The 13258-nt window shown below is 32.2% G+C and overlaps 1 protein-coding gene and 1 long non-coding RNA gene across 4 annotated transcripts in view; one reads left to right on the plus strand and one right to left on the minus strand.

Moving 5' to 3' along the window:
• Crag (DENN domain-containing protein Crag) overlaps nucleotides 1-13033 on the minus strand; it is a 45700-nt gene extending 32667 nt beyond the window's left edge. For all 3 annotated transcript variants that reach the window (XM_085946246.1, XM_085946247.1, XM_085946245.1), the window contains exons 1-2: nucleotides 12800-13033; nucleotides 10846-10986 (exon numbers count right to left, since the gene is read on the minus strand). In XM_085946246.1, coding sequence (XP_085802372.1) covers nucleotides 10846-10981 — 136 coding nt within the window. In that variant the 5' untranslated portion in view covers nucleotides 10982-10986; nucleotides 12800-13033. The remainder of the gene's footprint in view (nucleotides 1-10845; nucleotides 10987-12799) is intronic.
• LOC147072834 (uncharacterized) lies at nucleotides 1987-4784 on the plus strand. Its single transcript, XR_015070529.1, has 3 exons — nucleotides 1987-2108; nucleotides 2698-2852; nucleotides 3134-4784. It is a non-coding gene; the product is annotated as an uncharacterized LOC147072834 (long non-coding RNA).
• Nucleotides 13034-13258: the final 225 nt, after the last annotated feature.

A 13258-nucleotide genomic window follows, 5' to 3' on the forward strand; every position in this document is an offset into this window, starting at 1 on the left:
ATGTGCAGTGGTGTTAAGATTTTTTACATTTATTAATTTTTAAACGCATTTATAAAACCATCAGTATAATTTATATCGACATTATTATAGTGAAATATTTACGATAAAAAATTATATTGATAATCTCTGTGATCCCAAATTTGACAAGAATTGGGCATTTTATTATTCAAAAAATGGGCAAGATTAACACATTTGAAGATAATTCTAAAGATACTCATTATAAGCTATATCTTTGACCATTCAAGTGTGACAAACATCCTACGAATAATTATTGCTATATAATAATTATTGACCTAAGAATAAGGTAGTGTTTTTTGAAATACGCCATTTCTTTTGGCATTCCCCAGTGGTTAAGCTACAACATACGGCCGTAGCCATAAATTGACAAACTATAATTGAAGTAGGGAGTAAAATTATGTTAACGCGCGTGTTTGAACATGTACCGTTTAAAAAAAAAAAAAAAATCGGTTAGGTAAAAAATTCTTAGTTTTTAGTTTTACAGGCATTTTAAACATAATTTGAGTGTGAACAGTAAGCTGCAGCATCTATAATAACAAACCATAATTCAAATCTGTAATTGCTCTCTACTCAAGGCGAATATGATATCATTTCACCTGGTCGGCGCATGATATTCTGGAACTTACGCATGGCGAAAAGGATTAGCACGGTTTAAGTTGTTTTATAATGGCTTTAGTTCATACTAAGCTTTGGGTTTATTTTAAGTAAACTAAATATATTGCCGGGGCGCAAATGATTTCAGTGAAGATGACGTATACGGTGCATAGTGCCTGTATTATCCCTGCATTATGCCTATTGGCAATATGGGCACATCGGTTTATACTCTTGTATGATGTTAGACCAGCCGCCGCTGGTTGTAACATGAAATGCTAATCGAATTGCATTAGATGCAGTAGATAGTTGCATGAGATGTTTTCAAGTTTTGTTTTAATTTATTCAAAATGACTAAAACAAATATTATTTTATCTTTTGTATGATTTGATAATAAGGGTCAATAGGTGAAATGCATCACTCTTGAGAAAATGCAAAAGCTAAAGAATTTTTACAAAATTACTCAATAATAGTGTGCATTCTATACAAACAACTTAAGGTGATGTCTCTAGGTAAAGTTGTTATCGAAAAATAGCTAGAAAAGTTTATTAATCGGTAAATATATATTCAAAAGTAATGAGAAAAATAAAATAAAAAATTAAGAAGTATCATGGAGTTCTATATACCAAAAATAAGTGTCAAATTCGGTACATTTCTATCGGGTGGTAAGAATGAATGACATAAGATTTATTATCAAAATTACGATGAAAATGTACGTAAATCTATTACCCAGGGAAACGCTAAGCGAAAATTGGAATTTATTATATCCTTATATCTTTTTTTTCAAATTTAAAAAACATCGATTTAGAGGTTAGAAAGCACGCAATTAAAATCGAAAAATCTCGGCTTACACGCAATTTATCGCGAATAACGCTTAGCGTTTCTATTAAAAATATTATTTATTAATTTTTACGGCAGTTATTTAAATTTAATCTTGTATTTTTGTATATTAACGAATCGATAGAAATCGAAACCATAATAATTGCTCAAATTGGCAACATGTTTGTCTGTATGGTGCTGCCGTTGTGGAATTATTTGGAAACAAAATATCTCCATACAAAACACACATACCATAACATGACGTTGAAAATGAAACTCACACATAGACAAGACAAAATAACATTTCTCTGCATTTTGACAAAAATCAGTTTATCAGTTTGAGGCGAAATTGCCATATGAATAAAAATAACTTAATAATTGAAATTACAATATTAACTTAATTTACGTATAAACCTGCCTATATTCAAAATTTGAAACTGCGAATTATTTGCAATTAGTATTTGCTTAAATTACAACTGTTTTTTTATCATTATTTATGATAAAAATAATCAACAAAATAAACAAATCTCGCATTTTAACATATGGTAGCATTAGTCTATGGTAGCATTCGTGCTCTCGGTCGAATATCGGATTTATGACAATTCTTCTTTATTTGGCCATTATTAGGTATATTGTTTGAAAACAGGAAGGAATCGACTCATCAGTAACATTTTTGTCAAGTAAGTAAACTTTTCAGTGTATAATAAATAATATTATTATCGTACATCAAAATGACAAACTATGTCACGCAGTTTTGATTGTCAAACAAACATTCAAAAATTATTGAAAAGAGTTACATATACTGTATTTTCAATCACCATCATGCATTTATCATCAATATATATTATTTTAGGCGTAGACTCATCGTTTTCGTAAAATTATAAATACTTTACGTTAGTTTGAGGTTATGTTTATGACAAATGTCATCGAGCCCATCTTGTACGTTTTGTAAATTATCTAATAGATAGTGAATTTCTTTCATTCGCATATTATGATTGTAGAACCGAATTTAATAAAATAAAATTTTAATTTCATTCAAAATTACTGAAACTTGTCTCGAAAATGTATCTCATAATCATCATTATAATTATTCACAATGCTTATACAATGTAATCAATGATTGATTATAATCAAATATTTTATGTGCTTTCAAACACGTGTCCGTGTTTTTAATACAACATAATCGTAAATTGAAAACGTTATCTACAGTGATAAGTTTGACACGAGTATATGAATGTAATTAGGTTATGTTTTTTTGTTTACATATAGATAAATCTTTTAATACTGATGAACTCGACGAAATATTGGACGACAGACTGCGAAGTCGGCGACGGTTACGAGTCCGACAACAGCGACGACATTTACATTCGACATTTACAACCTTCGACATCACAATCCAGGGTGCTTCCCTGGCTCACAAAATGGTAGGTTTACAATTTTCTTAATAATATATTTATTGGTTTTATATACCATCCGGTCATACACTAGATTCATTTTCATTACATGCTTTGGCATAAAAACAAGAATTCATTACATCTTGTACACATGATGTAGCGATTGTCTCGAATGAGGAGTTGATGGTTTGAATAGTAAACTTCAATCAAAACATATTATTACCCATCATTATTTGTATTTTTACTGCTAAATACTTGAATTAATGAGGAAATATGGATTATGTAATAATATTTTTTTCCTATTGTTTCAGTATGCCGAATGCTGGTCCGGAATTGGAGGAAGATTTGTTGGCGAGAGGGCATGTTGCTGACAATGTACTCAGCTCCTTTTTCGAATACTTCAACCTCGCTCTCTTCGAAAAAATAGCTGAGCAGACAAATTTATATTCAGCACAAAAAAGGGACTTGTGGTCGGTGAATACGAATTCAAAATTCGTATTCACCGGCATCCAAATTATGATGGGTACATTAAGGTTTCCGCAGACTCAAATGTACTGGTGTTATGATCTAAGCATTCCAATCATTAATCAAGCAATGCCCAGAGACGGGTACTTCGAACTGCGGAATCACTTTCATTTTGCAGATAACACCGCTGACCGCACGGGCTGCACAGATAAACTTTGGAAGATTAGTCCCTTTTTAAGTGAGGTTCTAAAAAAATGCCATACTTTGCCCAGACCTGCTCATAACTCCATCGACGAGCAAATGATGCCGTTCACTGGCCGCTGTAGACACAGGCAATTTGTGCTTAACAAGCCAAATCCTGTAGGCCTTAAAAATTTTGTTCTCGCGGCCAGAGATGGATTAGTGATAGATTTTCACATATATGTAGGGAAGGGAACGGTATCAGATGGAGATGTGAAGCAGTTCGGTCTGGGCGCAAGTGTGGTCAAGTTACTCTGCCGGACTCTCCCCAATCCCCCTGCATTGTCTATACTGATCGTTTTTCACTAGTTTGAAGCTCGCCGATTCGTTACTTCAAGACAAAATATTCTTAACTGGAACTGTCAGAAGTAATAGAATCGGCGATGTGATTAAGAAATTAAAAAAACGATAAGGCAATGCAGAGGGGAGATTGGGATGAGAAGGTTTGGTAGGATGACAAAGTCTGTGTAGTCAAGTGGAAAGATAATACATCCGTGTTATTATTTTCCACTGCGGTCGGCAGTACTCCTGTTGGTACCTGCATGCGATGATCGAAGGAAGTAAAGAAGAAGATCAGTGCCACTCAGCCGGCCATTGTAAAGCACTACAATATGTCGATGGGTGGCATTGATCTTTGCGATCGGATAATTGCTTATTACAGGACTGCGATGAAGACATGCAAATGGCCTGTGAGGGTTTTTAACCACTTTGTGGACTTGGCGGTAGTAAACTGTTGGCTAATGTATATGCGGAATTGTAAACTAGAAAATGTACCCCGAAAGGATATTATGAGACTGTTGTCGTACTGAATCAGATTAGCGAAAGCTATGATTCGGTATGAAGATCGGGTAGCCAACATTTTAACACTGCCAGCACGAGGTCGGCCAAGAAACATGTCGACATCGCAGGTAGACACAGAGCCACCAGCTCGCAGGAGAACGGTTGTCCCCCAACCGATCGCTGAGGTATGTTTGGACAGCGTTGGCCACCATTCAGCATCCGTGTGCAGATACCCTGGATGCAAGTCCCGTACCAGGTATATTTGCATAAAATGCAATATATACGTGTGCACAAAATTTTGCTTTGAGCTGTATCACACAGTATAGGATGCAGCTCAAAGCAATTTTAAAGTACATATTTAGGGTTTTATTTCATAATTTTAACTAATTTTAAGTGTAAATATATTTAATTATCCTATTTATAATGTTTTTGTATTGTTTTTATTGTGTAATGTTCTATTAAAATTGACCATTCCTATGACAAGTTGTTTTCTTTACCTTCCCTAAGTTTATAGAGTAGGTAATATTCATCTGCAGTGTTACCTGGTATGTGCATATAGTATATTTTACTTTATAAAATAAAAAAAACGTAAAAAAAAAATTTTTGTCAATAGACTAATACTTCTCTTCCATAAAATCAAAGAAATATTTTTTTTGATGGCTGGTTCTCCCTCGGGTCTCAAGTGGTTATATTAGAATATATTATTATATTCTTAAATAATAATATGTAAATGAATTTTTGTCTAGCAATTTTTTTCATCTAGAATTCCATTCCATTGGCAACTTTAATTTACTTTTAAAATTAGTTATGGTAACTCACTGCCATCTGATTGAAACTGACCAAAGTTTTTAGTAACAGATTTTTAGAAATTCATGGTAGATGCCTTTAAATATAAATAGATGGCGTAAAAGTCACATTATATGTGTTATTTAGGCCGAAGACATCGCCTTAACAAATAAATTTTATATTATCACCACTAAAGAAAAATCAGAATTCATAGATACATACACAATAATATGTAGTAGGTAGTGTAATCAACATAATGCATTAGTAAAGAATGTGATCTGATGTACTATTATGATTGAGAAACAGTTTATTTGACAACACATGTCCATTTAATTTTTAAAGTTCATATCGCGTGTGGTTTTGTATTAGATAAAAATATCATAATTAAGTAAGAAATTCTTTACAGACGGTTAAGAACGTAAAAAGCCAGTCTATTGAAAACAGAAAACGACCCCCGGACTTCTTTACTTGACTCTCTGGAGGGTAACAACGGAGCCTGAGAGTAATGTCAGGTAGAATTATAATTGACCATGTAAATTCAACCCGCCATTGATTTCGGGGCGAGGAGAAACAGGCATTACCCCTTAGCTCATTCATTATTTTAAATTACGGTTTCTAAATAGGTTAATAAACCAACTCAAATATAAATCACACTCGGCAGCTTCCTGCCTAGTGGAATGTACACAGAAGAGACGATGTTACAGTATACATATGTTTTTAAAGCTTGAAAAACGTGAAACGAGTGCAATACTAAATTTGTATTTTACATTTTTCTTAGGTGGTATTCTAATTTGTCCGGTGGTTGTTTGTCCGGTACAAATCTTGCAATCGATTTTTAACTAACTTCCCGACTAGCTAGACATTTGAAACTTTTAGAATGTATCAGAACACAATGCCAATGCATTTTTTTAATACTTTTAGCCATCTTTAAGTAGAATTGAATTAATTTTTAGTTAATTCTGTTTTGTATGAAAAGTTATTTCAATACCATTATTGGTTGCTTGGTGGTCCTAGCAACTAAATTATTAAATAATATATACGTGCATTACTATGGAAATCAATATGAAATGGCAAGTAATTATTCAGTATTTCGATCTCAAGTAAAATTTTTTTTGATCATTTAAGCTAGTCAAGTCAAGTTTATATGATTCAACAGAAAATTTAAAAACGTTGTATATAAAAAGTTCTTTTTATCTTGTAATTATTTCATCTGACGTTTGAAAAATTTAAAAGTTATGCAAAATGTTATTTTATTAAACACGTGTAGTCGATAGTGTAAAAATTCGAAAGAGTTACTGAAATTAAAGTATAATAGGTGTAACTACGATACCACATATGAACCATTTATGAAAATATTCTGGAGAGATTTTTTTTTTTTGGTTTGCCTTTGCATAATTCGAATATGGTTTATACGCAGTTTTGCTGGTATCAATTTTAGCCAATAACTAGGAAATTATTGATCGATTCTGAAATTTTTAAGACAACAACCGTCTATGGTCATGTTTCGAGAGAATGTGGCAAAAAAACGTATCTTTAAAACATGTGGCTCTTCCATAGTATTGCACTTACACCGATGATAATAATATGAAGTAGATATTGCAATCAATCAAATATAAAGCGAGGCTATACTAACATATCACATCCAAAAAGAGCTACATGTGATAAATATATCACACTTATCACTTTTTGACAGTTCAGGCAGTTAATTACAGTTATAATAATTAACCGTCTGAACTGTCAAAAAATGCTATCTTTTAACACCTCCTCTCTAGGCTGCGTTAACTTTTAGAGCGAGATAGAGTACATCAATTTTACATATTGAGATACAAGATATGACTGTTTTGAAAAATAATTACGTCACAACCGTCGCCTTAATTTATAGTTCCCCGTGAGCTGTCAAATATCGAGTGGCTAGTAACAGCTAGTAGTAACATAATATTTGTGTTACTATATGCTGCAATTGCAATGACATGACTAATAAAATTGTAGGTTATGTTGATATGTTTTTGATATATAAATTTTTGGGTTCAGGTGGATACGCCAGCATGAACATACCCGAATTTGACCGACATGTTTACGACGAATTACGAATCTACCAATTATTGTAGATAACCGCCTTGTGTATGGAATGTCTTCCGTGTTAATTTGGACCAATGAAAATAACGGAAACGTGCTAAAATGCAAACTTTTAAGAATAGATGTGCTGAAAGTGTTAAAAATCTTCTATATCAGTTGGAAAGATATTCAAATATTATAATGTTATCTAAATATGAAATCACAATTTCTCATGCCTATTCAAATCAGATCAAAATAAATAAATGGACTTGACTACATGACATGAATATGCATCAAATGATATATGAAACTGTGACCAACTTGTATGTAAGGAGACATAATTAATATAGACATGTGAGGATATAATGTTACAAGCTGACCTCCAATCCAACATTTGCATTAGACAATATTAATGATTTAATTTGTAAATGAATACCTGATGTCAGTTGATGCCAATTAGCATGAAATAAAAACACATTGATCGTCATACTAATGCAAAATGCAGTAACTGCAGTTAGGACTATACAAGAAGTTTTATTAACTTTTATTATTGCCATCAAGCAGTGGCGAAGGGTGGCGGTAGGCTGTTAAGATCTGCCATAAATAGTGCACATTAAACTTTGTCAGTCATAGGTATTTGTTTTCATTGAAATAAGACTACAATTTATAGATGGTGTTGGTTAGTTTTTAAAATTCAATTAAACCCTGCGTGACCAAGCCATAATAGATATGTAATAGTCAAAAAATACTGATCAATCTATAAAATATCTAAAATTATGCAATTAAATCATATATAACTTTGGATATTTCATTGATAGAATAATATTTTTATCTATTATAGTTTGGTTTAGGCAGGGCTTAAGGAATTAAAAAGAATGAACCAACAATATGTGTAATAATATTATGTATTAATCCACCAAAAACAAATAAGTACCTATCGCCCAAAATATACCAAAACTATTATGGTTTGGTTTAGGCAGGGTTTCATTGATTTTTAAAAACTAATCAACACCATCTGTAAATTGTAGTCAATAAAAACAAATACAGATGATTAACAAAGTTTAATGTGCACTATTTATGGCGGATCTTAACACATTCGCGGACACATGTTAGCTAATACATGTTAGTGATATGACACATATTAAAAATTTTATTTTTTCGATTTAGATATATAAATGAGTTAAATCTTAAGATATGATACTATCTAATCCTAATGGAAATAATATGTTCGCACCGTGACAAAAGTAGCAGGGAACATATTATTTTAATCCAAAATACGACTTCTATAAACGTTGTGTCGTATTCCGTTCCACAATACAGGACGTCCTGTCATATCACATCTCACAAAATACGACGTCTATACACGTCGTGGCCACGAATCAAGTGTACAAGACATGCTGTACATTTAGTGGCGATTGTAGTTATAGAAAAATTTATATTTTGCAATTGGCACATTGAAACATGGAAGTTAGAGTGTTTTTTATAGATGACATCTTTCGCACTGGTTTTGACATTTCGGTTTTATAATATTATAATATACGACAGGGTTAAACCTTTCTATGCGTAGGTAACAAAACACAAAAAAATTATTTGCAATAATGGGTGGCAGAGGCAAGGTTCTTTTTGTAAATTAGAAACATTTCAATAGCCATAATAGAAAAGAGTCAAAAAATATTCTTCTATCTACAGTCGAACTTGGTTATTACGAGGAAGATGGGACCAACTGAATTTGCTCGTTATAAGCATTACTCGTTATATAACATTTTTCGCGCCACGTTCTATTTAAGCATAGAACATAAAAAATCTGAAAACGATCGTAAAAATCCCCGAAACAAACATGGCATTCATAAACTACAAAAGAGGTTGTTCATTGCAATGAAGTGCTAAGCCACCGGCGCTGGTAGGTACCTACTGACTTCACAAAGCTTGAATTTTTTACATGCGATTTCAATCATATGCGTGGATACTTTTTCAATGTTGTCGGCGAAAACACCAATTAGGTACCTACTTAGAAACTTAACTAGTGTCATAAAAATAATCCGATCTCGGCAGCATCGGTCTAGTAAACTGCCCGGCCAGATTTTATTGCTTAGGGTAAAAATGTTGTTTTTAAACGATCAACACATTAACAGTTTTGCTCGGTATACCCGAGAAGTAGCTCGTTATAAAACTGAATAAATGTATGGAGAAAATCATAAACTAAAATGTCAACAAATGTTTCCTCATTACATCCGAGATCTCACTATTTCCGTGATCGTAATAACCAAGTTCGACTGTATATCGTCGGGTGTTTTGTAAAAAGGGCGAATCAACCATTTTGGCGAAATCAAGATTTTAATGAAAATACAATATGTACCCCATTCGCTTTGTGTAAAAACGGCGAATTTTTATCTCCACAGGAAAGTACTTAAAAACGATAATCGACTAAAATTAAGTTAATTAAAATTACGAAATAAAAAGCAAATGTGACATATTACGCCTTTTAAAATATTATATAATAATACCTATTATAATGACAGTATTCTTTCTAAGCTTTATTATAAACTTGTTAAATATTTATAATCATCTACAGGTAAAAAACAAATAAATGTCAAAAGTTAAAAACCCTCCTCCTGTAAAGTAGCATTTTGGTTAATTCGCCCTTTTTACAAAACACCGACGATATAATAACTAAAATTATATATGATTTAATGGCATACTTTAAGATATTTTATAGATAGATCAGTATTTTTTGACTATTATGGCTCGGTAACGCAGGGTTTAATTGTATTTTAAAAACTGAACAACACTATCTGCAATTCATAGTACTTATTAGTTCAAAGAAAACAAATACATCTGACTGACAAAATTTAGTGTACACTATTTATGTTGGATCTTAACAGCCTACCTCCACCCTACGCTACTGGCATGTGTGCCTCCACAGAGTGTATGTGCCCTAATTGTATGTTAATTACGCCAATTAACTAATTGCAGTAAAGGATTGACAGACATGTTACGAATAATGGTTGTTAGCCATTCGCATAATCCATTGGTACCTTGTACTGAATCAAACACACATTGAAACACAACATGTATTTTTACCAGCCATGTGATACAATGCACAGGCCACAACCATCCATAGATAAAGAAAAATAATTATATAACTACAAATTAATAAGTGGGCAAAAACAGATTACTCCATGACAACATCTTTTTGGCTACGTGTTAAAACTGTGAACTAACATGCTCCTTCCATTTGTAACCGCACTTCCATTATGAACTAACAAGCTCCTCCCATTTAGTCGACAACAACGCATTACTTCACATAGCCAAGAAGATGTTGTCGTACAATAGTAGTGCACACATATTTGTTACATGAAAAGAGATCCCAATTCTAAGAAAGTGACACGCCTACAATTTATATTAATTCCCGTATGAAGAACCCACCTTTATTGACAATAAATACCAGATAGCAACCATGTTTATTAGATATTCCTCCCCTCTCCCTTTTCCAAAAATAAGTTAGCATTAATTCATATTTTAATGATATGTACTTTGGTATTTTCAGTCAATAATGTTTGAATAAAATGTACATAAAATTGATATGCGTATAAATATAACCTAAAGATAAGAACGATATGTTCATTCATTACAGCAATACAAATAATTATGTAGTTTTTAGTTGTTCATTAGAGATAATAAAAATAATGTCACTGACCCAAGTGTGTGATCGGTGGTTTTGAATCATTGCTTTTCAAATGACCAGAGTCACTAAAAATGGACTCTTCCAGTAATTCCGGACTTTCTGGAAGTCCTGCTACAACAAAGTAGTCAGCTATTCTTCTGTCATCCATTTTGACTGAAACAAAAAATAGTATTTATGTATTTCATGTTATCATCACTCATCATATTATCGTGGCTGGTGACCCCAAAAGGGAGTGACGTTCATTTTGGTGAAAATAAGTTAGGTACTTACAGAGTTGAATCAGAATTCCGTCAGAAAAACTTATTCTGTCTGACCAACCAGATTATTTCATTTTGCTCTCCAACAAATTGTTACTCATTTGGCTTAACACCCTCGATGTGAAAATTTACAATCCCTTTTATGATTTTCATAAAGCAAATAATACTTTCTTATATTCTCATACCCCGCGGATTTACTGTATCTTGAATATGCGTCCATCAACTCGGTCAATGCCTCTTGAGATTTCTCACATCAGAACATCTTGTATCACACTTTTTATGTATTATTTTCATAACTTGAAAATACCTCAGAAACATACCTATTTGGGAAAAACCTTGGACCGAGTAAGATTCGAAAAAACGTTTGGTGCTTACAGTCGATCGCTTTAACTACTCAGTTACTGACTCAAAGAATTATTGTTAAGTTGGTAAACTCCACAAATATTAACATTAGTTAATTGCCATCCTGATTTTCTTAATCACGCAATAACTGCCATTTTTTATGTTCACTGTGATTACTTACTCGAGTGCATTTATAAATGGTTTTTACATATATTTGACAGGATTTTTCAACAAAATAATAATGCCAAAGTGGAGTATTATCGGCTGCTTATCTACCTAACATGACGGATTGTCTTTTCATACACGCTGCAATTTGGCAAATATATTGTCTGGCCCAGGTTTCCTTTTTGCGGATACTTCCTAATATATATCTATGATGACTGAGGATGCTTTCAAATTCCGTAAACAGACGATAACTGTCTTTATATAATATCAATCGTTATAAAATTATATTCATAGCGGGGGTCAATAGTTACCTACAGAATTTTTTTGGTATGGTTTTCCAAATTATTCAGTTCAGTGATAATGCTTTGCATTCTAAAAATATAGTGTACGTATATATATATTTATAGTTTTAATTAATTGAATGTTCGTGTAACTCACGTATGTCAGTATGTAAGCATCCTCAAGAGAAACACAACTGGAAAGCCATTGATAATATAATATACAGGCTCAAATGAGGAAGTTTCTTCTGAACCCAACCATGGGAATACCTTTCCTCCTACCTAATCTTACCCATAATATGAAAGTTGACACCCAAGATTCATGATAGATAGTAAGTAGAATGATCATGACAATGTTTAGAAATTGATGTAATTTATATGAAACACTACTTTAGTTTTTATAAATAGATCATTTTCAAACATTGGCAATGGCCTTGTATGTTTAAGAGCAATGAGCAATGTGTAATACTTCGCATAGTTCAAGAAATTAAATAATACTTTAATACATTCCATGAGTGTACATTTTTTATCTATATAATACATGTTACCACTAGATATTTATGTTTTCTATTATTTTGGTCATCTGACAGCTACTTAACCTCACTTTACTGTGCGACAATATTTTCATCTCTGGCCTGTGTATTTTTCTTATAAATAATAGCTAGTTTATAACTTAAAAACATACACAACGAACTAAGGATTATGTTAGAATGACTAAACTAAAGTATAACCAAAGTTCATGGTGTGTATAAATTAATTACTTTTGAATTGTATTAAAATCATAATGCATGTTAAATTGAGGGTTTGACCAAGTGAAAATAACTAAATTAACTTAAATATATAATACATTGATGAACATGATGAATTACAAATTGCACAAAACATGAATACTTAGAAAAATAAATGATAACGTTAAGTACTTACACGAATTAATGTCAAAAGTAATTGTCCATAATATTATCACGCATTGGATGTACCTATATCTATTTAAATGATGCGAGATAATAACTTACAAACAAAACTTATTTTTTGATATCTCACTATTGTTCAATGAAAATAAATGAAGACGTCAGTAAGTTTACTTAAATCACAATAATTTATGTATTAACTAAATTGACAACTTTTACGTCGCCATGATGTGATAAATATTTTTGATTTAAATGTAGATTTCTGTTTTATCATTATCACGGTAGGTATAAGTGTTACCATCTTTTCCATTCTGGGTAAAAAAAAAATAGTACATACAAAGAGATTGAACTCCTCCCACAGAGGGAGTATAAATTATCTATGGTGAGTAGGTACTCGTTTGATGAACCAAAGTTGTCATGTCCATGGACATGTCATAAATGTAAATCAATGGTGGTGGTGCGTTAACCCATGAGG

The sequence above is a fragment of the Rhyacophila brunnea genome, unplaced genomic scaffold, assembly GCF_057557595.1.
Source record: "Rhyacophila brunnea isolate RB1 unplaced genomic scaffold, BYU_Rbru_1.0 scaffold_19, whole genome shotgun sequence".
Classification (NCBI taxonomy): domain Eukaryota; kingdom Metazoa; phylum Arthropoda; class Insecta; order Trichoptera; family Rhyacophilidae; genus Rhyacophila; species Rhyacophila brunnea.